The 25,233-nt window shown below is 35.1% G+C and overlaps 1 protein-coding gene across 1 annotated transcript in view; it reads right to left on the bottom strand.

Annotated features, from left to right (window-relative positions):
* The window catches only part of LOC126834662 (uncharacterized), a 45,517-nt gene that overhangs the window by 8,070 nt on the left and 12,214 nt on the right, over positions 1 to 25,233 (bottom strand). The window contains exon 2 of the mRNA XM_050566758.1: positions 20,054 to 21,156. Coding sequence (XP_050422715.1) covers positions 20,054 to 21,148 — 1,095 coding nt within the window. The 5' untranslated portion in view covers positions 21,149 to 21,156. The remainder of the gene's footprint in view (positions 1 to 20,053; positions 21,157 to 25,233) is intronic.

The raw sequence follows: 25,233 nt of genomic DNA, 5'->3' as shown, positions 1-25,233 counted from the left end.
GAGTTCTGCGAGAAAATCATACCCTCGTGTGTGTGAGTTATTTTATATTTAGTATACAATAATATCATGCACTATTGTATTGTTACGGGTTGGAAAAAAGTATAATAATCGTGTCGGTCGTTCACAGACGACACGACGGAATAATACACCTAATGCTTAAAAAAAAAAAAAAGAACGGTCATAAGTATTATAAAAAAGACTGAAGTGGACGTGTGCGCGTGACCCTACACTATATATATATATGTATAATATGAATAGTAGTCGAACAAAAAGCTTCTGGCTGCGGTCCACTATCTGTATAATATTATGCTTTACTATAATGTACGTTTTGCTACGACCGTACTATATTATATTGTAAGCCGCGGCAAAGCCATATAGTATATACACAATACAACACAAATATTATACATATACATGCACACACAAAGCCAAGTGCAAACGTCGTAGGACTGACCGAAAGACGTGCTGTCGCGTTCACCATTAATCAAACGCGGACAGAAAAATAAATGACTTCCAGAACGCGCGGCTTTGCCGTGAAAACAAAATACAACCGAATAGGTACCTAGGTTTAGACAAATAATACAAAACGAGTGAGCTTGAAAATTGCAGACCGTGCGCTGCATGCACGAGTATTTTTATGTACAGCTTATTGTTGTAGGTCGAGTCACCGATAGTTGCCGATAAGAAAAACCGTATAAAATATTCTCATAAGAGCGATTTCTTTGGAGAAAAAAAACATAATGTTATTAAGGTGGCCGCGTCCTGAGAAATTGCAGACAAGAAAGTATACTCAAGTGTACTCCAATCGGTCGTCGCGCGTACCGGCTAGTGAGAAACTCAAGAAAGTCGCGATGCATATCTCTGTACCTACATAATATAAATAATCATCGACTAAGAATTAAATATTATAATATTGTAAAGCCAATTATTGTAGGTTTTTAACTAGTTTAACTTGTCGAGATTCTCATACGCGTGAATCGGCATTACGTTAATGGCAACTTTCGTTTTCGTCCTGCCTTTTAATTAAATTCATCATACAAACTTACCAAGTGAGATCATATTGGATACTGCTCACCGACAAAATATGTATACCAACAAGCAATTAATGATGAAGAAAATTATTAAATAATTGTATATATTTTTTACAACATTTACCCGTCGTCAACTTCAAGAGAAATGACTGAAACCGCTTGCTCGAAGAAATGTATAAAAATTAACAATTAACCGCGGTATTTTTATTTTATTTTTTTAATTTGACATTTGTCAAACAAATGTACTATTATACTGACAAAAACGAATAAGAATAATAACCGTTATAACCTTCCTGCAATAATTATTACAAGTGTCATCGTCCGTAACTAATCTCTACAACATTGTCCGGTTTTCACGATTTCCACTAAAGAAAATATGACTCGACGTCACAACAATATAGGTACGAAAAAAAAGTGACATCAATATAATAATACTAAAATTAAATCACTATTCTATAAAAGGACGATAGCCGTCGCTAATACGGGGAAACGGCAGGTAACATTAAACTTCAGTTATTACAAAAATGTACGATGGAAAAAAATGTTATTTTTAAGAATATGTTTTTTCAATACGTTCACTGTATTTTCGCAGCGATGCCTTTTAGTTATACAACTGTAAAATGAATGTGCGAGTAAGGATAACAATTTATGTAACGTGAAAAAAAAACCTCAACTACTACAAGAAAGCCTACTTGTGTACAATATAATGTGTATAGGTTGCTCACGATAGTTTACTAATAGCGATTTCTCCAAGGCAAATCAAGGTGACTATGTTAAGTTAATACATAAAAATTACGAAGAACAGATTTTTAGTGTTTTAGTTTAGTTTTCAAAAATGCTGATAATTTTTTCTATATTTTCAAAATATGTTTACATAGCTGGAAATCAAAATGTAAAAAACAGCCAATATTTCCCTAAGTATTATACATAAATTAATTTTTAAAAGATCTAATAAATGTTATACTTGTACTTTGTACCAAACTTCTACGAAGGTTAAAAGAATAGAAATATTTTTGAATTACTATGTGTAAATGTTATTTGTATAAAAAATCATCCAAGTATGGTTTGAGTCATAGTCAGAAGTCACACATGATTGGATCCACGACAAAAACCAAAGTGAAAAATATAATATTTTAGAATATTATAATTTTTATTCTGCTGACAGATCACCGAGCGCGTTACAGGATTTATGACACTTACTGTATGCGCACACACACATTCTATGTAAGATAATATTATAAAAACATCACTGTCGTTGTTTAAGTACTAAGTATAGAAAAGTAAAAGCTATTATATTGTTATACTATTATGGTCGTAGCCATTTTGTCGTGTCACGTATTCTTTGCCGGTGGTGTTGACGTAACGACAGTATTATAAACCAAAATCTACTTTACCCCGTGGACGAGTTCGCTAACAAGTAATAAGTGTACATAACAATATAATAAACTAGCATACACGGTACAGCTACAGCACGACGTTATTTTCATTAAAACGAGACCAGAGAATTAATATTAAAAAAACACACATCCTCGATGATATAATTAACAAGTTTATTAATTATCAAAAATATCTACGGCCCGCCAACCACAATCAAGTATGTTTCATAATACACCTATAATGATATATGAATGCAATATTATACACAGTACACACACACGCGCGCGTGGATACTACTGGAAAAATAATTGTACAAAAAAAAATAGATAGTTTAAAAATATACTATTTAACAAGATTACATCACGTTATTCACGCCAGTACCGTACCTACACAATATTAATAACAAATTATAAAAAAATAAGTAATTTATATTCAATTTTTACACACATACATAAAACATTAAAAGTGTTTTTTCAGTAAGTATAATAAGTTATTACTTATTAGTCATCGATCGTCTTCACATGAATCGCATAACAATTTTCTCTCGTGTTTTTGTGTCTTATGAAATACAATTTTAATATATTAGCATTTCTACTTATAGTTACCGTGTAATTATGTATATTGTATGTTACACGCATTAGAATTTTTTGTTTGTAATGTTTAAAATTATAACACCTACATGCTGTATGGAAGCTAATAAAAATAATTAATTACAAATGTTATATTCAGTTACCTAATATTAATTGGAAAAATCCAGATATGTTTACAGGTCATTTGAAACGAATCAATTATAATTATTTAATAAATATAAATAGGTAGGTTCACGAATATGTGCAAATTTTTAGATAATTAATTTAACTGTATACCTTAACATTTTAACCATGATTTACATATTAAACAATTAATTTACTTAATTGGGTTAGATGAGATGTTGGAATGGTTTTAATAAAATAGCAGAAAACGCAATGGCGATTTTGTTTTTATTATATAGAAATAGCAAATAATTCCTTTATTGAGTAGAACTAATTGTTTGTGTCGAAATACTATTATCATCATATTATTATTCTTATAAAAGTGAATTTAATTTTGTTTAAATTAACTATATATATATATATATATTTTTTTTTTTTGTACGTTGATAGCCTATTTTGCGTATTATTTAAAAAAATAAATAACTACTTTACTTTTGGATACCATTGATAGGATTAGACGCTTATTATAATCTGTATAATATATTTTTAAAACTACTTTAGTTAAAATTTAAAAAAAGCTTCAAACCCATAAAAGGGCGTTTAACCGATTTAAGTGAAGCCGTTTTTGAAACAATTCACCAAACTGAATGGGCTGTTTAGCAATATAGATAAAAATATACTTCCTGTGTTTTCGACCGTGAAAACGTTTATCGGCTAATAGTTATAATTCTTCTTGGTTTTTTTCTCGTTGTCGAAAAACGGAACTTTTTTATTGATTATTCAAAAATAAATAAATTAATGCACAAAGAAAGATGCATATCTCTAGCTAACAGTATGGTAAACAATATATATATATATATATTTTACAACAAATTAAATTAAGAAAGTAAATTAAATAAAACCGTGTAACTTATATTGTGTTTTCTTGTTATTTGGTCATGCATATTTTATACGGTTTCTGTAGTACGTTGTAATGTGTAATTATTTTTTAGGTATTGTAGATTTTGTATAAAATTCGAATAAAATCCGCTTTAATGATGATAATAATTATTATTATAAGAATAATTGTAAGTATAGTTGTTATTATTGCAAATCGCGTGAACCATAATAACGACCTATATTTCAAGATCAAGATCCTTTTGTCGATACGATCGATTGCCTTGGGTGGTACGTGATAAAACGTGACTTATGTAACTGGCCCCAATTCTCTGTACATGGTGCATACAAACGCATACACATATTGTACATAGCAAAATACCATTTCCATAAACGCCACCCATGTGCAAAATATTAAATTCCATTAGCCATTGCTTTTATCGTCCAATCCAATTATTATCAATCCGCCTAATCCTTAGCATTGACAAACATGAAATTGTACTTATATTAGTTTGGTAAATATATTGGAAACGTTTCGCAAGTGTTTCTGGACAATAGGAGATACGTTAATGGGTGTTTTGTTGCTGTATATGCTAGTAGCTTAGTAGTTACCAACAACGATTTTACTCCCAACTATTGTGTCGATTCCAATAATATCGAACGAAACCATTCTTAAGAACCGTATAACACCTTTATAATATTTAACTTGGCTGCTCAAATGAAAAAGAGCCACTTCCTGTTGTCAATTATTAATTGTCCGGCAAAATAATTCGTTTTATTACAAGAGACGGCTAATTTTCGAAATAATTATATTTTAAGTACAACTGCTGTATCATTGGCTCAGTTACACTAAAGCGGTTGTTTGGTAACGTATCGAATCGGAGACGGATTCGTTTAGTTGACGCCCTTAGTCTAATAAAGCACAAACGCCTTCAATGAATGGAGTAGGGGATTATTTTAGATTTTCTTTTTGATCCAATTGTACAGTATATTATTTTTACCGCGATATTAAAATTCATTTTTTATTTGTATGAAAATTGAATTTTTCAGGTTTATTGGGAGTAATCCAACTACTGATTTTGATAGTGTAATTTGTTTAAACTTCACTCTTGCGGTTGTTTTTCTGATGTTTCGGTATAGACCGTGACTTGTTTTTTCCGTTTCGACTGACCGGCTGAGAGTATTAGATACATAATATAACTATGTAATATGTATGTATGTATGTATACATGTAATACAAAATAAATAACAGACAAAAATCGTACACACATATTTCAATTCGGTGTGTGCGGTGTGTTTTATACATCAAATCTATAGAGTTTCGTATTGTGTTAGAATTTCCCACCGATATGATGCAATGCCCAGCTCGGCAATCCATATAAAGGCGCTAAGTCTGCAATCGAGAAACGAGGTTAAACCGATATTTTCGATTGCCCGGGGCACACGATCGCCGACAATGGCGAGTTACCCATTTTTAGAGACGCGTTAAAATAATATTATATTATATATTATCCTTTATCCTGAGATCTATAAGCACACCGGGACGGACAAGCAAACGCACGACACGGTAAATATGAGTCCAATAGAAAATGATTTTAATCGCAAATGACAAGTGGTATAAAATATCGTTACATACATTATAATATTTTATTTTAAGAGTCAAAGGCCTGCAGCTAGTATACCTGTATACGACCTGCGAAGACGTTAAAAAAATAGGTTTTTTTCCCCCAATATGTAAGCATACGCGCGTACCTAACGTTTAAATTGAGAATTAAATATAGAACATTCGTAACAAATGGGCCTTACTAATGAGCATGCCTATAATGATATAATGTGTAACACTGTACTCAAATTAAATTAGTTATAACCAGAGACGGACAACGTTAATACAAGATACCAAAAATACTTTGTTTCAATTGGAATTTCATTCAACAAACCATCTCGAACAATAAGATACATACTACTATTTATATATATTGTAAATGATAGGTTTACATGCATGTAGACATTATAATTTTTTTTTGGTCCTTAAACCGCATAAAAGTATCATTTGATCAAAATCATATCACTTTATTCGTTACTAGCTTCATATAAAAGAAATAAACCTGATCCAAATGTGACTAGCTATGAATAAATATATGCACGAAGAGGCTCTACCTGTCTCTAGTCAGAGATTACAACGCCAGCTTTTAGTTCAAAAATTGCAACTAGCACTTCGGATTAAGCAACTACTACTATTAGGCACACAATATGCCGAACAACAACGTACATTCTCTACATTTGTCTGAAAACAATTACTAATTGTTAATAGGTAAAATTATACAATAAGTAGTCAATTAATACAAAACTACATACGTAGATATAGCTATTGTTGTTTGTGGAAGTTTTTTTAAAAACATTTTCCATGTTATTCAAAAACGATGTAGTACACGATGTGTGTAATAACGCTGTACCAGGAGCAAAAATAACAAACGCCATTGTAATTGTGTAGCAACCCAAGTTTTAAGTAACGATCTAATAGGCAATGCGTTTATTCAACTGCATCGCAGAACAATGTGATACTGTTTTGCAGTATCTCCCATAAGTATTGTAAGAATTAGACCACTACTGCAGTAGTCGGAAAGAAATTTATTAGAAAAAAAAATCATTCACTTAGCGCTAATGTTGTCGATTCATTTCAAAATTTAGCAAGCTAGATTGATTTACACTTCTAAAAAAAAGTAATTTTTTATTTGATAGTACCCTACATTGTATGAATGTAACGCTGTTCTGGGCCATATTATCGGCACATGTACGATATTGACTAATGTTTGGACTTGTAGATAGAAATAAAAACTGTTGTAATTTGCACGTAATCCTTCTTCGTCCCATTATTTTCTTGATAATAAGGTAATATACACTGACAACGGCTGTACAGTATAATAAGTAAGTATAGCTTATTATTTTTAATTTTTTTTGACAGTTGAAAAAAAAATAATAACAATAAAAAACCGTTTCATATTGCACGAGCAATTTTAACCGTAGCCAGAAGAATGACAAAAAACAATTATAATTATGGAATCGTTCACTGAGGTGGCCGAAAAATCGTTTTGGACCGTTTGCAATATATTTTTGGAACAGCAATTACATTGCAATACTGTGTAAAACCTAAAGATGACGAAAATGGAGGTCACGATCAAATTTGATGTCGCCGTATAATAATATTAATAGATCTTCATTTAGTGTAAGGCACATTCCCCTTATGTTGACCCGCAGCTATACAGCTAATTCACACTTTTTTTTTTTTAATGAGTGAAATTTCCACGGTCTTGTGTACTGTTTAAGCTGAAAAGTCTTATTAGGCTGGATAAGGATATTCGCGACGACGGGAGTGCATTCGAGGAATCCTAGATGGAAGCCATATTCTTATACGGGTTTAGGAAGCTCTAGCAATGTACAAAAGAAAAAAATCCTTTAAACTGCAATTTACAATTGCGGTTGAAGCGTAAATTGATCACCATCGTTCCATTATAGTAGAACGCTACTATAATGGATACCCTCGTTAAAAATTGACAATTTTACACAATTTGCTTTAATTGTTTTATACAAGTTGTATTGTTCATTTATTTCTGTGTCCTCAATTGGAATATGTTTGCCATGTGTTATTGTATTGAGAAAACCACTCTGATATTTTAGTCTTCCTAAACATCCATTACTAGGTAGAAATTTATAAGATATCGTTCAAAATCCAAATAGTTTCCTTCTCTGCACAAGTCTGATATTTTACAAGTTTGAACAACATTTTTTTTTATACTCATTCACTATAAGTCTTCCACTCTTTTTCTACTTTAATTCGAAGCGTTCACCTCATATTTTTCATTTAATTAAATTTATTCACAACAAAAAAAAAGGCTATTTATTCGATTACATTAGTAAATTGTTTTGCCCGCATGTGCAAAGCATTGTTTCGAGTTGTTTTCACGACCCCACAACAACGAACGCCGCCTGGCGCCACAGTTGATTTTTGTTTATCACAAGCGTTATGTAATTGCTTTAGAAATTTTCGCTTTACGCATTTGGCTTTCATTCAACTTGCGAATACGCGTATACCACTAGGCCTACGGTTCGAGTAATAACGAGATACGAAGACACTGGCGAGGAGCAGGAGAATATTATAGTTCTAAAAGTGAAATTGAAGGTATGGCGATAATAAAACATAATATTTCAGATGGTGTTTCACCAATGTGTCATCGTCATACAAAACTAGTAAGAGGCTATTACTTAAGAATAATGCGGCTATTAAATTCGATGATATAGTTTAAAGAGGTGACTGAGAAGATATAATCCCCAAAAAACGTGCACTGCACATTCGGGGCACTTTGTATTTAAGGAATTAAAATACTTAAATGGTTTAGCAGTAATCTAAAAAGATAATAATATAGTAAATCTCTGATTTATAGATGATTTTATCCCATAAAGCGCATTTGCCAACCGAAAACAAAAAAAAATGTATTTTTTAGTTATACATTTTAATACTATAATCTGAGCCGAGGGATTAGATAAGGCGTCGCGTCGTTCCGATGTAATGTCGCTATACTATATTAGGTATATAATCTACTCTAGTAACTGTATAATCCTTATAATAAGTCCCATCGAATGGTATTAAGAAAATAATTGTGAAACGAAACCGTGTAAAAGCCAATCAGAGTACTTTCGTTTAAAATGCGACAGATATCTCGGTCTCGTTTAATACACTCTCGCCGGTCGCACCTGACAACGAGACAGTTAGAACTGTATACAAATACAATTTTGTATACATAATAATAGTAATAATACAATTATAATACATGCATGACAAATCCATAGTGACTCAGTATTGCACGCCTACAAAATATATATTTATTTTCAATGATGACCAAAACTTAATATTTCAAAAAATAATAAACACATAATATTTTCATAATATTGCCAATCGAAGCACGGTTGGTCGTTGTTATCTACTTTATTGTATTTTTTTATTTTTTTTATAACAATCCATAGATAAAACAATAATTTAAGAATTCTATCTTGGATGATTTCAAAGAATGGTCACGGGACGGGCACCGTTAAAATATTTAAAATTAATGAAATTCGTATTTAGGTCATTTTATCATAACGCTAATGACGGACAATCGTGCACATTAATAATAATTATAATGAAGTCCTTAAGACCAACCTTCGCCAAGCCTACACGCTTCTTTCTATTATGTCGTTATTACAATGTTCATATTATCATTATGTCACAAGTTTATAATTACTAATCTGTTTGTATATTATAGTAACTGTGTCCTATATGGTAGAACAACGTGTATTGATATTCCAACGGAGAGTCGAACAATAAACGCAGCGACATCAAATAACTATTGAATAATTTCTAATTTATATACTTAGTGAATTTTGTCTGTGTCGAAATACAATAACAACGAATCGAATAAGATAATTGTTATTATTTTATTTGATTTATTTTCTCAATTGGCGATGGTAACAGATAATAATTAGTATCTTACGCGCTACTGCTAGTGTATATACATGTGAATAATAATATTATCATTATATTTGGTTTTCTAATACCTACTATGGTGGCACATGTCTTTACCACAGACCACTATGTTCATCGTCACACACAGTCTTGAGATAGACGGTTACGAAATCCAATTACTCGGACGATTGTTCTTCAACTAGACTATCGAAAGTCATATATTACTACTATACACCGTTTGCAACTCTTTTTCTCCCTTCAGAAATAACAACTTCCTTGTTTCATACGAAATTAATGCAAATCAAAAAATAGATGCGGCAGATAAGTATGTAGAGATCCAACGGTTTTGTCTACATAACAGTGTTGTATGGTATGACTTATGCAGGGCTTATGAGAATTTTACATAAGACACACGACGCGTTGGCTTAGTATTTCTTTTTTAGCGGTTTTGTCCAACTAGGAAATCGCACGGATTGCCACTACATTACTTTTAAAATCGTCTGTTGTTCCTTCGGAAATATCCAAATAATTACGATTTTTACGAATCTCAAAATCGTGTAGTCACGTTTGAACAAAAAAAAACGTAACTTACTTAATTAAATTATTCTTTATGTTATGTATTCCACAACCACAATATTATAATACCTAACCCTGTTCAATGCTATCAAAACCGTTGAATCGTAACAAAACTAGTAACTGTTGCCTAAAAAATAACGCGTTCACATTCTGACTGATCACCGATATTATTTTTTTCATTCGCAGGCAAACATTTAGTTTCTCATCAGTGGGCAATGTGTATCAATAGAAATACAGCCTACATAAATTGCATACAATATGTACATTTAATGGTGCCAGGTCATCCTTTCGCGGTAGATTGATCGCGCAGTTCTAATAGATAGTGCACACACCTCCTACATATTATTTTTGCAAATATAACACTGTGTATTATAGAATTATATAATAATTCTCAACCGAGTACTCTTTGCCGTATCGTTATTATGTATTTGTTACATATCACACGCATCAAGCATACTTTAAACTATTACAGTTATCATTTTTTCGTGTACACACTCAGTGACCTACCAGAGCATATCGTCAAATTTACTCATATTACCTTATTAACTTAAAAAAATATATAATTAATTTAAAAATACGGACCATTATATAAATATTTAATAGACACGTTTATATGCAATTTAAATTGTGTTCTTTTAACAAAGGTATACGTTAATTATTATTATATAGTTATTCATTTTTATATTATAATTACAATTTTATTAGTTTTTAAAATAAACGTATATTCGATGATACCTTATCTGATGGTAAAATAGTAGTTGCATACAGATACTTTTATAATACTCCAGGCGAGCTTATCATATTTTTTATACGTTTATAATTATATATAAGAGCAATAAACCTGTATGATATTTATATTATCATAATTTACAAGTACTTAATCGTCTTATAAAAACAGTAGTTATCTTAGCATAAAAACTTGGTAGTTTACCGTAGCATAGTTATTACATATACGGTTTGACACTTAAGAATTTATTATGTTATTAATAATAACGAAGCATCCATCTGAAATCTATAAAAATCGTAGGTCTCCCTCCATTTTAGGCTTAGACATTTTTTTTTTAGATTTCAATGTTGCACTATATCTTATATAATATAAGTTAAACAGACCATTTGAAAAAGGGACTTTTTTCGAATTTTCCCGAGTTGGCGTTGACACTGATCCATTTTGAATACAATTTGGACCTTAAATATAGGAGTTAATATATTACCTAATTTTAAATATCCAATGAAAAATATGGTTCTGATATCATTTACCTTAATTGCCATGCAAATGTATTATTTATTGATGTTTGACAAAAAAACAGCATAAATTTAACATTTTTCGACAATTCGAAAACATTCGACAATTTCAAAAATATAGAAATTAAATATCTGAACTGTATGATAAAAAGAAACAGAATAATATCCTTAATCTAAAATCACAGCCATGCATTATAGTGGCGTGCTTCTTATACGTTGAGCGTGCCTTGAGAATTTATTAATGAAGATAATTTGTAAATGCAAAACGAGGTCATCGTTATAAACCGTCTCGGAGGTAAGAAAAAGTATTGCAAATTTTTCGCGAGGACAACAATGAAAATATCGATCACGACGTGATCAAAATATTAGGCCGACTGTTCGGTTTGGGTAAGGTCAACATTTCAAACAAAAATCAAATACTTACGCGTTATTCACCACAAACTACCGTAAAAATATAAGAAAAAATGCAGATGACTAAATTCTGTGCAGTAATGTACTTGATTTCTTAATTGAATTATATTGTTCAAGGTCCATTGTCCTTTCGCTGGGCGTAGGCATTATGCTTAGGCTTGAATAAATACTCATAAGACCGATGAATATTACTACACCGTCAATTATGGATAATGGTGTAGCATAAACAAAAAAAACCTTTACAACGATTCCTGAACTTTAGAGGGAGATTATACACAAGGTGGGGGTGATTATGACTACCACCGGAACGAATATTCCGCCGAGTAGCCAAAACTCTGGCCGGTCCGAATGATTTACTATACCTATAGCTTAGATAATGGAATTATTGGTGACCCGACAGCTGATAATAATGTGTGCTGTGGTTTTTTACATGCCATCAGCGAATCACAAACGGTCAATATGATTTTGGCCAATTTGCAACAGGGTTAAAATGGATATATAAATATTTTGAATATGGATCAAATTTCCAGTACCTGGGCTACACGGAGACCGGACAGGCCGCAAAGCCGTATTATCTGGGTCAGTTTTGCTACTACCGTGAGCTTAAACGTATATAACCGGGTCACGCCGCGGTCGTTTCCGGAAGATCGCCTTAGCGACCGGACTGTAGATAATATTGAAGAACCCCTGGAGGTCGTCCACACCGGCGGAGAACGTCAAAAGCCACCACACACACATGCAAGTCGTGTCTTACTCACGCATGGATCACTTGAACGCTACGTACAATATACATACATAATATGTATGCAAACGATATGCCGATGCATTAGGTCACTCCGTAGCAACCCGTTTGGCCATTATCGAAAAACCACACGGCACGGTAATTACCATTATTATAATATATGTAAAACGGCGGCCAAATAAACAAAAAAAAAAACAATCCAATCGTTGGCCTCGTCGTCGGTATAAGAGTGGGCAGAACCGCCCTATACTCGTTCACCGAAAACAACAACGCGCACATTTAAGCGCGAAAATATTGTGTTTAAACATATATTTTATGTATAGAAAACCTGAACGCGACAGGCGAGTAGGATTGTTTTTTTTTTTCAATTTATATTTAAGCGCTGTAGATATGGTATACGATTGTTTCGTTACGCGCTCGCGCTAGTGGTAATTTATTATCCGCCGACATGTGTGCCACCAAAAAAAAGTTTCCGGAACTTGTAACAACGTTAAAAACTTTTCTGGCGCTCGCGATCCTACTCCTTGCCTGACTCTCGAATGTAACGTGTTAAATCTCCAGACAAAAGTTAAGTAGTACCTAAACAACATACATTAACCTATGCCCTGTATACATATAAGTTGAACGAAACAACAATACATAAGTACCCGAGCGCCAGACAGGATTTAAACTCTAACGGTTCCAAAGTTGTTTAAATCTCGCACGTCATGTAAGATTTAAACAACATAGCCGGAAGAACAAAAAACGATTTTACAATATAACATACTGAACAGACTTTAGGTCGTTGGCAATTGACATAGAAAGGAGGAAAAACAATGCCAAAAACCCTCAAAATAGAATAGCCCATATGATAACTTCAAATTTTATTGTTACAATTTTAAAGTGTTGGTTTTGTAAATAAAAATAGTATCGCTGCTGCCTGCTCCGCATCGAAGCTAAAACAGTGGCACTTGACACGGATATGTTCAATTTAAAATTACAGTAAAATCGAATTACCAGCAGTTGACTCAATTAGAAACTTTAAAAACATTTAATTGTGAGTTTAGTATTTATTTAGTAATTTATTGATTTGTAAAAATTAAATGGACCAATTTCGGGTCACTGAATGATGTCTAAGGAACCACTAAAGATCTTGATCGACTTTACGCCACACCCCGACACGAAGATCAGGCGTTGAGTACGTTTTGAACTAATCCAAAGTAAACGGCTGACGCACATAATATGTGGAGATTGTAAAAGGAAATTTGCGTTGACGGCACATAAAGAGGTGCAGTGAAACGTACACTATAGTTACCACTTAGCCCAGCTCCAAATGTGGAATTTCGAAAATCAGAGGCGGCGAATCGTTAGTTTAGCTGGTACAATGCACACGTCGGAGACCAAAAGACCGACGAGGTGTTGGCGGACGAGTAACGAAAATCAAATTTAAATAAATTGACGGTACACCACGGTTGAAAATATACATGTGTATTCATAGTTTTCGAAACGGGAACAACCGTCTCTTTTGCTTTGGTCTTGATCCGTTCTACGTATATACCACAACCGCAAGTGTATTATATTTTATTATTATTATACACACTTGAAATCTCGTCGGTGTAACGTTAAATCGGATCCAATTGGAGCGCGCGATCCGCACGATTCGGATTACGGTCAATATACTATACAGATAGACTGCACGTTCAACACGGCCTCCGAACGATGCATCTCAACCCGCCACGGCTAACCTACCATTGTCGTTCATAAACCGTCGATGATAATGATGTAACTATCATCAGCGTTCCGATTTGATGATCGCGAAAACCGCCACGGATAAAATAATAACAACAATAATCATAATAACGATGACGATAATAGCTGTACGAACCGCGCTAAAACCGGCGTCGGCATACATATAACAACGAACGGGAAACCGAAAAATAATGTAGTTTGCTGGAAAAAAAAAAATGATAACGATAACTCGAAAATGCTTATAACGGGCTATAACTACAGCTGGAACAACGTGGGAAATCTCTGCGATCCGTTGCGCAGGATCCGGCCATTATCGCCGGGTTGGACCGCGAACCATTTACTATAGGTAATATTGTTTTTGTGATACACCAATATGGGCAATGGTCAATGGATTTGCGTGGCTGCGGTATAAAAAATAAACTCTCCCTGTCTCGTTGTGCAATGACAAGCACATGCACACAGCCGTACACATCCTCGCCAAAATCGGTCTGCTATGAACGGAACGGTCGACCTTGGCTCGAACGATGATCGCAAGGTGTGATTAGACTGGAAAACTCATTACTGTGTTGTTATGACACTCCTCGGACGACGTCTGAAGATCATTTCAAAGGAAAGCCCAGAGGATTCGGTAGTAGACCGACAACACAATAATGCGACTTCGGATGTATATAGATATAGTCGACAATAATCCTAGCCCGTCCGGTCTCGGTCGTCAGTCGTACTTACGGTAAACATTATACTATATTGAATACGGACAATCGTTTATGCTTCGCAACAATTTTCTATACAACGGATTCCTCCAAATGGAAAATCGTTTCTATGACGATTTTCGTCAATAATGTAAATATCGAAATATTGGTGCTTATAAAATACATAATATATTATATAGATGTTTTTTTTTTTGCTAGAAACAAAAAATAATAATGAGATGGCCTAAGAATATTTGTTATAGTCTGTTGACCAGGCGATCCCTTGGAAATTCAATATGGATTTCAGATAATATAGTTCTAAAATAAAAATTCTTTCTTAAACCATAGGAGAATAAAATAATGAATATTAAGTCCCTCGGTATATTTTAATTTTGCCAGTTAAAGACAATCTATCTTTTATTTATAAAAATATGTTTTTAAATCCATACGGAAAATGTATTGATACAATTTCAACAACTGATCAGAGTTTCATTGTGATCCTGCGAAGACTGTTATACGATTATTTATTATATTTTCTCATTAAGTGTTTGCTTTTTTTAGCAGAAAGTTGAAACTCGAAAGCCTACTAATTATGCAAGTAATGCTGTTATTCTACTCACGAGTAGAAACCACACCGTTTTATCTACTCGCGAATCTCACAACTAACACGGCCACTGCAGTCTACGAAATTGTTTTATAAACTACCTAGTGAACATTGATAACAGTGATAATTTATTTAATATTTTATTGTAGTTGAATAAGCCGAAGGATATTGTCGATTGTACAAACAAGATAAAAAAAACATTGTGTGTCAATATGAAGATACATTTCTAAGATGAAGATATATTTTCTTTACCGAGCTCTATTGACGCGTGTATAATACTGTTCAAGTTTTTAATCTATAGATCTCCACGTACCCTCGGGACGACCTATTCTCTTTCTCTCTCTCTTTCTTCTCATCATCGTTTGCAACACCTGCACTCTGTTTCTACACTTTGGGTTTTAAAAAAAGCGTTGCACCGCACGTGTCACTTGCAACGCCTTCGCGCATTTTTCGATTTTACTAAGACGTCTATGTGTGTGTGTGTATACATATGCAATTACCATGTCAAATAATGTACATTCTGTTCTATTTCGATGATCGGGATCCAAAGCGGTCGACGCTGAAAGTTATTTGATTTTTCAACCGTGACGCGTCGGCTCGGTGTTATTTTTTAACGTGTAACCAAAATATTAACAAGGCGGCACCTTCGTGGGCGACCTTCCACGACCGAAAAATATCGAAAAATGTTCATAAAACGTGGGTGAAATCGACCCGTCGTTCATTGTTTGGGAAGTGGGAACCGCCATCGTCGTGAAAGCCCAAAGGAGTCATATCTGCACCATACAATTTTATTATTGTTACAAGACGGTCCTACACGGAATAATTACGGCCCGAAGGTTCGACAGCGTATTTGGTATTGTCAAAGTTTGTACAGACAATAAAACAATGTACGAATCCAATTTATTCCATACCGACGTCTCAGCATCATTGTAAACGGATCGAGTCGGCCGGGCGTAAGACCATTCGAGTGTTCTATCATATTACAAAGCATCGAGGTCTGTATCGTTTTCAAAAAACACTACTTAGCCGGTGTAGAACTACTTGCATCACACTTTGATGACGTACAAAGTTAAGCTCGTTGCAGTAGCGCAGATTTATTAAAAAACAGTACTGATTTATGATGCATTTTTTAGTTTATTTAGTATAATTTACAACGATCGCGGGATGCCCTGTGCACGGACAATCCTCTGCTGCATACGTTTTCTATTTAACCTACCTAACGCGGATAAAGGGTGAGATTTTCCCGTGACTAGGAGAAACTTGGTTCTCTCGCGGGCACACGGAATGATCGACGAAGTCGTTAATTATTGTTTACCGTGCAGAATGTAGGCACAACAGCCGCACAACGAATTGAGAGTGAAGTCGATTATAATGATGATGGTGGTAGGTAATGATGATAAATGATAATGCTAATAGTGCTAATAACGAAACGAGGTTAATTTCCACGGTACCCATTCCTCGTTGTATTATAATCAAAGTGAACCCGTGTAGAATCATCGCGCATTTTCGGCAAACCGATTGTCCGTTGTTCTTAGCTGGGTAGTTATAAGAATGAAGGGGCCTATGTATAAGCGTACCTAGTGTTTGCGGATTCGTTCACACGTCCAATGTGTCTACTTGAGTATCAAAGCACAAATGAATCTCGCGCCCAGTTCCATCTTTACCCTAAAGCTGCGCACACACTAGTAATTTAGTCGAGTAGTAAGTGATTTACTAACTACTAAACGTTTTAATAGCTGAAAAAGAGTTCAGACAGATTTTAGTTTATTACTGTTTTAGTACATTAAGCAGTAGTTGTGCTGTACTGTGATACTGGATTCATGTGTTGTAATATGAAAAGTTTCGAACGAAAAAACAAATTAAATAAAAAGCAATACAACTTATTGCAACTGCTACTTTAGAAGAGGTAGAAGAGCTTTTAAAAGACGACCTTAATGAAAAAGCAAAGTGAATATATTACAGGAAATGGATCCAGAGAAGGGATTCATTAGGAGCTACAAATGGTCTTATTAGATAACTGAAACTTGAAGACCACAAAGAATGTTTCGCAACGCTGAGAAAAAACACTTGACTAAAGAAACGCGTTCGGACCTATTTTTGTGGCCTATTTAGTTTTAGTCAGAATATTGGGGGGGGGGGGGGGTTAGGGCGCTATTCGACCAGAAAAATAGAACAAAATGGATTTACTAAACTAAAGTACTTTCCTAAGCTACTCGACTAAATTGGTCTGTTCATACACAAACTCTGTGTGCGCAGGAGTCCCTACATAGCCTAAGACGGCCCTGCTCGCATCCCTCCAGAAACAGGTCTAGGCTTGGAAACAGATTATTGCCAGGGAGTTGCTATTTTCCTGTTAGTTGCTTATACGAATGTCCTCTTCTAAAACTGACTGCTATCTGACCAACTAATGGCTCGTGTATTTGTTTGCGGGAACGACGTGAAGCGTTTCATAACGCCTTCGAATAATACGGAGTTAAACGGCGCGTGGAGGTGTAAGTATGCGCCAAAATAATGTACATAATATTATTTATCGTATTTTCATTTTGTGCGTTGGGCCGATGATATTATTAAGTGTTCCGAACCTTTCGTTTTTCTCCTGTCATGGGAACGGCTATTGAATAAAAATATAAAAAATAATAACTTAAACCGGTACGACCAGAATTTGTAATGTATGTATTTTATTTCATTGCATCTTCTATTACAATAAATCATAAGTCACCGGCGGCGAGAAACGAACGGTATTTGCTGCGCCTAAAGTGCAATATGGAGTTTGGCCTATATCGTGCTGTGTATAATATTTCTGTAATTTTTTTTTTTTTTTTTGGCGGTTTACAAGCGAAATATTGGTATACAAAATCCGTGATAGATTTCACGCAATCCTACAAACCTGATTAGTATTTATTTTTTTTTACGACCGTATTGATTTAAACGTTTTGCGGTTAGAGCCGCCGTGTTGTATGTTACGTTTGCGGTTTACGATCAATTGGAGCACAAAACAAACGAGTTGTTATATTTTAATTTTTTTGTCTTATTGCCAGCGCTGCTGATGTTTTTTTGTGCTACCATCGAAATCCTAAACGGATAACGACATCATAAAAATAAAAAAAAACTACATAATATTACACTATTTCGCACACGTGCAAACCATTCGAATCGGTCAATTCGTTGTAACGTTATTGGCCAAATTGGCCGATGGTACCCGTCGTTTAAAGGCCGAAGATATTATGTTCAGTGTTAACTCGACCACAGACGTTATAATAAGCGTGATAATATACAACTATTGTGTCTGGGGTAAAACATATTATAATATAGTTGACTACAGACATTTTCAAAAAGCGCGTTCCGTTTGGTAAGCCATAATTGGACATAGGACGACGACCGACGCTAATTCTCATACTTGAGATTAATATTATTTGGTATGCTCTTATTGCGCGTGCATGGGATATTATTATAACTGGTGTTTTCGGCGTTTAATATAGTTGCAAGTTTGTGAATCGCCACAGGCACGTCGTTAACCGTTTAAGCAATCGCCCAGTGTCTTGTACAGTTGTAGCTCGAGGCGCTATTTTTTGTTCAAAGAATTTAATACTCTTCACAAACATTATTTATAATATTTATATTTTACAAAATGATTTTAAACCAGGTGCGTTCCAAGAAAAGGTAGGTAAGAGTCATGGCACTACTTGGCTTTATTTCTGCCTTTCTTACTGCCTAAAAATTACAATCGACAGTTTCAATACTAAATATAAAAAATTGTTTCTATGGAAAAATTGCAAAGATGCTCTGGATTAGAGTTCTTACTCTCACATTCTCTTAAAATTTCCATACACAAGTCATTTTCGACATGGTAATTTAAACTCTGAAAAAAATAGCATGTGCTCTGTAGCGATAACGTTTATCTACACAAGCAGGTACACTATTTTCTAAAGGCTGTAAATTCGTTCGAAAAATAGAAGGCTATTTTCACGTGCAGTTCTTACATCGTTCATAGCAACTAACATGGTAAAATTATGACGTTGATCTACCGTGGTAAATTTCGATTAACAGTTTATGCACCATGTCAACTGAACACTAGGAAAACAATAAATACTTTTTGACGTTTTATTAACACTACATCGATAGCTTCACACTAGTGACAAAATATGCAAAATTAACATAATTCATACAAGAACGAAATACATCTTTTATCACTACAATTCTGGAGTTTTTAACGCTTTCAAATGGTTTGATTAATTCCACATATTTTATACCAATTATAATGATTCACTTACCACACCTTATTATCATTTTATTTGTAAACTCGACTTTCGATGAAAACTTAAAAAAGGTGCAATAAGAAAGAAATCTAGACAAAATAAAAACCAAGTGATTTCGACCACTACTGTTAATATAAACTATATCCATAAATATTCTAACTGCTAGTAAATTAGAATAGAACTTACAAGTATGAACTAAAACGTTACCCAAATTTAAATGGTTAACGAAATCGTTTTAGTTTTGTTGCCTGTTTTTTTTTTTTGTAACGTTTTCAATGTCTGTTTCTAAGTTAAATCATACGTTTTATATAAGTATTTCTATGCTAACTTACCAATACGGGTATGTGGTCGACGAAATAGCACAAGAACAAAATAGCCACCACATAGCCTATGCGGACGTCCTGAACCAGAGACACCCGCTTGGCCAGACACGTACGACTGTTTGTAGAAGAAGCGGACACGGACGTTGTGGACGGCAAATACCGGGAACCGTACCGGTAAGGCGGCAGGCCCATTGTAGACGTTGCGTAACTGTCGAGCGTACCGGTGGCGGCGATGGCGTTGGTGTCGATGAGCCGCTTAGACTCGTCCAGTCGGCGGAGCGTGTCGTCCTGATGGACGAGGTGAAACTGATGATGAGGGTCTTGGTGCATCAGCGCCCTGGGGCCGCCGTTCAGAAACGTAAGAGGAGCACCGTTGGCAGGAGACGTCGGTAAGCGCAAGAGGTCGTGGACTAGCGCGCAATCGCTCCGGTAAGGCGCTCGGTCACTACAGTCGCTGACGCTGTGCCGAATACCGCCGCGACTGCAGCTTGACACGGTCGACAAGTCGGACATGCACGATGACAGGTCGGACGAAGAGCTGACCAGCAACGGATTAGGAGGCCCTTTTTTGCGGCCAGCGGCACAGCCGAACGCTGCGGACGCGAAGGCCACGACGGCAAGGGCCGCGTGAAGCACCAGTGAAAAGACGGCGTACCGCCTGTCCGCGGGCGGAGCACACGGATCGGACTGCGCGATCAGCGAGGCGGCTCCCACGCACGCGCTCACTACCGACAGGCTGGCCAAATGGTAGAGTAACAGCGGTCGGCCGCCGGCGGTGACGGTGCTCTTCTTGCGTCTTAGCCCGGCCATTAACGCCAACGACGCCAGCGTGCCGGCCTGCATGGTGTGCGCGGCCGTCCACATCCATTGGACCGCGCTGCACAACGCTGGTTCATCCGGTCTGAACAGCGACAGCGCAGATCCGGCGGTCGAAGCTATCTGTTTGGCGATTGCCTCACCGAGCAACGCGATTAACAGCGGGTCCGACGGTCTCCACTGGCCGCGGCCAAACCACAGCACCAGAATAGCCCAGCACAGCCATACTATCGACAGAGGACCGCCAATTCCCGTCGTTAACCAAACCAATGCTTCCGAATGCATCATTCATTTTTCTGTAAACAAATATTCATATATATATTTATACGTACATATTAATACAAGCAGAAAATTTAAGTATTTGAGATCAGTTAAATAAAAAAATCGACCATTATCGTTATAACTAATACAATTTGACCATGTGGTAAGCAGAATTAAGGGTGGTTGGATGAGGTTGAAAGAGGTTGAAAGAGGAAACAGAGTTGCTGTGTGTCACCCACTTCCTCTTCGGTTTTGATCTAGCTTAACCAAACCATCTCAATTGTATTTTCCATAGTATGTAGAAAATGAAAACTTAAAGGTTAATTTGCAAAAAAAAAAAGTACTGAATGTTAAATTGGCTCTTTTAGACCATTGGGTGTACGGAAAATGTTCGTAAACGTTAATTTTCCAACGCCTGACATAGGACACTACTTTGTGCACCCATTGTACCAAAAAGATACCGTCAATTGTTCCTTAATAGATAAACTTAACTAATTTGTATTATTTCTAACATATTTAGTATTAAGTTTATCTACTTCGTTTTTTTTTATCGGAACTAAAAATAAAATCGCATTACTTTTAGCAATCTGACAACGGTTGTAAAATACTTTTACTGGACTTATTTTTCAACACACGCATCTACTCGTATACGGTTGTGTTATTCACTTTCCGTGTAGTATAAAAACAGACTTAACGGTACTCCGTGGTCGCAAACGACTTGCGTCGTAGTCCGGCGTCCTTATACCAACATATATTGTGTATAATATGGGTAGGTGTTAAGAATAGTACTATGGTTGCCATTAAGCGAGTCTTCTTCGCCCGAGGCAAATGATCTTTTGTACGGCCCAAGTTCCTAGAAACGTTCGCCTGCGCGTATAATTATAATAAAATATGTATATTATTATACATTTAGGCACATGTTTAAAGCGTGGGAGGTTTACGAATGTAAATTATACGCTATTAGCGCGCGCCAATGTTTTCTTTTCGTTATAACGACATTGACATTGCTTATGAAAAAATAATAACAATAATAAACATTCCACCAGAGGTAGTATCTACGTGTATGTATACAGTCGACCATGATCTCTGCAAACGGTTTCGAACAGTTACAGACGAATTCGGTAAGCCCGCAAGAGATTGACCTCAGCGCACGATTCCTACTTTGACCATATGGCGGTTAGCTTTGCAGTAAGTTTGCTCTCTCGGTCGACAAATGTGTAAAACGCGCCTGTAAAACTTCCTCTTCTTACCTACGGAAACGATTTTTGCCTTTTTTCGAGATGATAGGCTAACACGAACATAATCAAAAGAAAAAAAAACAAAAAGCAGACTTTAGTTTTGTAGCTACGGGCCCAACTTGGTGATAACTTAAAAATAAAATTCGACATAAATGGTTTATTATTTATTTAAGTTAAAATGCTGGCACTGTAAAAATCAAAACCATATAACGTGTAAAAAAAATGTGATAACTGTGTAGTGTATAGTCCTGTGTTGACACATGTCACTTATCAATGTAAATATAAATAAATAGATAAATAGAAAACGAACAGACTAATACGGTCGCACGAAATACATTACGAGGAGATGAGTCAATGAAGATACTCAGTTGGCATTAAACAGAAAACCGTGTATTCGTTATGACAATCCAGTCATTTATTTACATAGCGATACATTTTTAACTTATCTAAAATGTAAATAGTAGTAGGTCAATTAAATTTTTAAAAATGTCGGAAGTCTTTGAATATTGACTAATGGCGATTGTCTGATAATAATTTTTCCATCACAATGGCTTATGGTTAAATAGCTTGTATTCTTATCGATTATTATATTCAATCAAAGGTTGGCGATCGAATACAATTTTACTCGACTGACGGATAACCGATATTATAATGATATTTTTAAATTTGCAACATCACCAAGGCACTCAACTCTCCAGAGTTATGGCCAGTAAATAAAACAACAAACCGACTGCTAGAAGTCCGTCTCGTGTGTTGCAATTTGACGGTTAACAAAATTAAACTCCGTCGGTCTGAATGGGTATTATTTTCTCCTAACCGTGTATAATTGTTGGCGACGGGTATATTATACTTGTTTTGCTATAGGTACATTGTGTACTATAGTGGTGCTCTCTCTTCACGTGCAGCACACGCAATTTTCTCCTCCGCGCGCATATAATCTTCGCTATATTATACATAACCGGCCCATACGGTTTTTCATTTATATATTATATCTTTTTTTTTTTGTTTTCGCCATCAATCAACCGGTTGGCTATAAACCACGTCGACGCGAAGGAAAACTCTTCGTGTCTATTTACTTCCAGATCGACAGTGTAGCATAATAATATACACACACAATAGCAATACAGGCCACAACAGCCACGAGGTATTACAATAATATATTATTGTAATTTAGTAAACCTATAGCGTTTGCCAAACAACTAAACTGTCCCGATCGTGTCTATACGATAACATTATGTGTCTTATGACGTTACCAGCTGTTACCCGTTGGACAGCGTTCACATGCGCGTCACATCACTTACATCAACCTATCCTCGTTTTAAAGGGGCTACGCCCAAAGTAAACGTGCCTTGTGATAAACCAATGTAAATCCATAAGGTATGTAAAAAGTTAGAGCTCAGAAATATATATTTCCTAAACGTTATTTGTGTGTTAAAAGAAGTAAAAGAATCTAAAGAAAGGTCTAAAATAATAATAAATATAATAACAAAAAAAAAGTAAACGTTTTCAATACGTTCAAAACGTTTAACAACTATTAAATATACAAGGAATTACTCATAAAGATAACATTATAAAATCAAATAAAAAGAATAAAAAAATAAATAACTACTCAGTTTTGCATAGAGGCAAACAAGTTAGACAAGTTCTTCTGTATTAATGAGCGAGTACTCTATGTTATTTCTACTTCTTTGTATAAAAAAACTACTGATATCCCAATAAAAATACTTCGTTAACTCAGTGTTAATGGTCGCTATGTAAAAAAAGAAGAAGTGTTTCAACATAAGACTTAAAATGCGTGATATAATATAGGAAATAAGTAAATAAAGTAATGTATGTACATATTATACCAGTCATGAAAAAATCGAATTTTAGTTTAGTCGAAAGTTTGTTTTTCTACTATATTCCTAATACAACAAGTACTATATTTACTAATGTAGGAAAACAGACTTAGATTTCCGGCCAAGTGAACTAAATTTCAATTTTTCAATGACTAGTTTATATTTCAATTGTTGACAGCGATGTATACATTGTTATACAATAAGGCAGTACAACATAAAATGTTTTGCAAATTTTGCTAGTTGGTTCTTCTACGCCGTGGATGAACGTCCATGCCGGGTGTTTAAACTATTGGTCAACCCAATACCTAATAGTGGTTTTGGCTAAAACAAGATCCAGATTGTCACCTGTCACTAGAGTTCTAATTTTACATCATAAAGTCGTTAATATTTGTTACGGTAAGTTATTCCTGTGGTGTTTTCCAATCGGGTTATGCTTCGATTATATCAGAGGTTGAAATAAATATTCCAAACAAAACTTTTCGACAGCTACTTCTGTTTCAACACCATAAGAGAACAACGCGCGGTCTTCTCGTCGACTACACCGAGGACACCGCCGGCACAAAGCCCATACAAATTTTTCCGAACAATGAAATACAACACCGTGTTATTAATTATGTATAATATCATAACACAGTGTGTGCAGTAAGTGTGTACGCGAGCGAGCGCAGAGGATTTCACGGCACACGTTTTCTAAATCGCACGGCCTCGCTCTCCCTGAAAATCTAATGCTATACTTAGGTACTAGGTAATTCGTAGTTGTAAATCGGCCGACCCGTAGAACAAAAGCGACATTAGAAAACGAAAAAAATTGTCATTAACGGCTGTGGTATTCCCACGGACGGACGAATCTAATTGAACTGAATAGAAAAAAACAAAAAAAAAACTAATTTTTATTATGTCTGTTATTATTACAATATATAAATGTCTCCGGGCGAGGACGACGTTCGGACAACATAATATAACACTAATATCGGCGTAATTACTATTATTGTTGTTACAATCGAATACCAGATGTGTTCCGAGATGTTACGGTTTT

Source organism: Adelges cooleyi, unplaced genomic scaffold (genome assembly GCF_023614345.1).
Source record: "Adelges cooleyi isolate 19-005CV unplaced genomic scaffold, UGA_ACOO_1.1 ACOO_flye_CR_arks_rails_tigmint_CR_PRNA_21, whole genome shotgun sequence".
NCBI lineage: Eukaryota > Metazoa > Arthropoda > Insecta > Hemiptera > Adelgidae > Adelges > Adelges cooleyi.
This window is presented reverse-complemented; position numbering and strand designations above follow the sequence as displayed.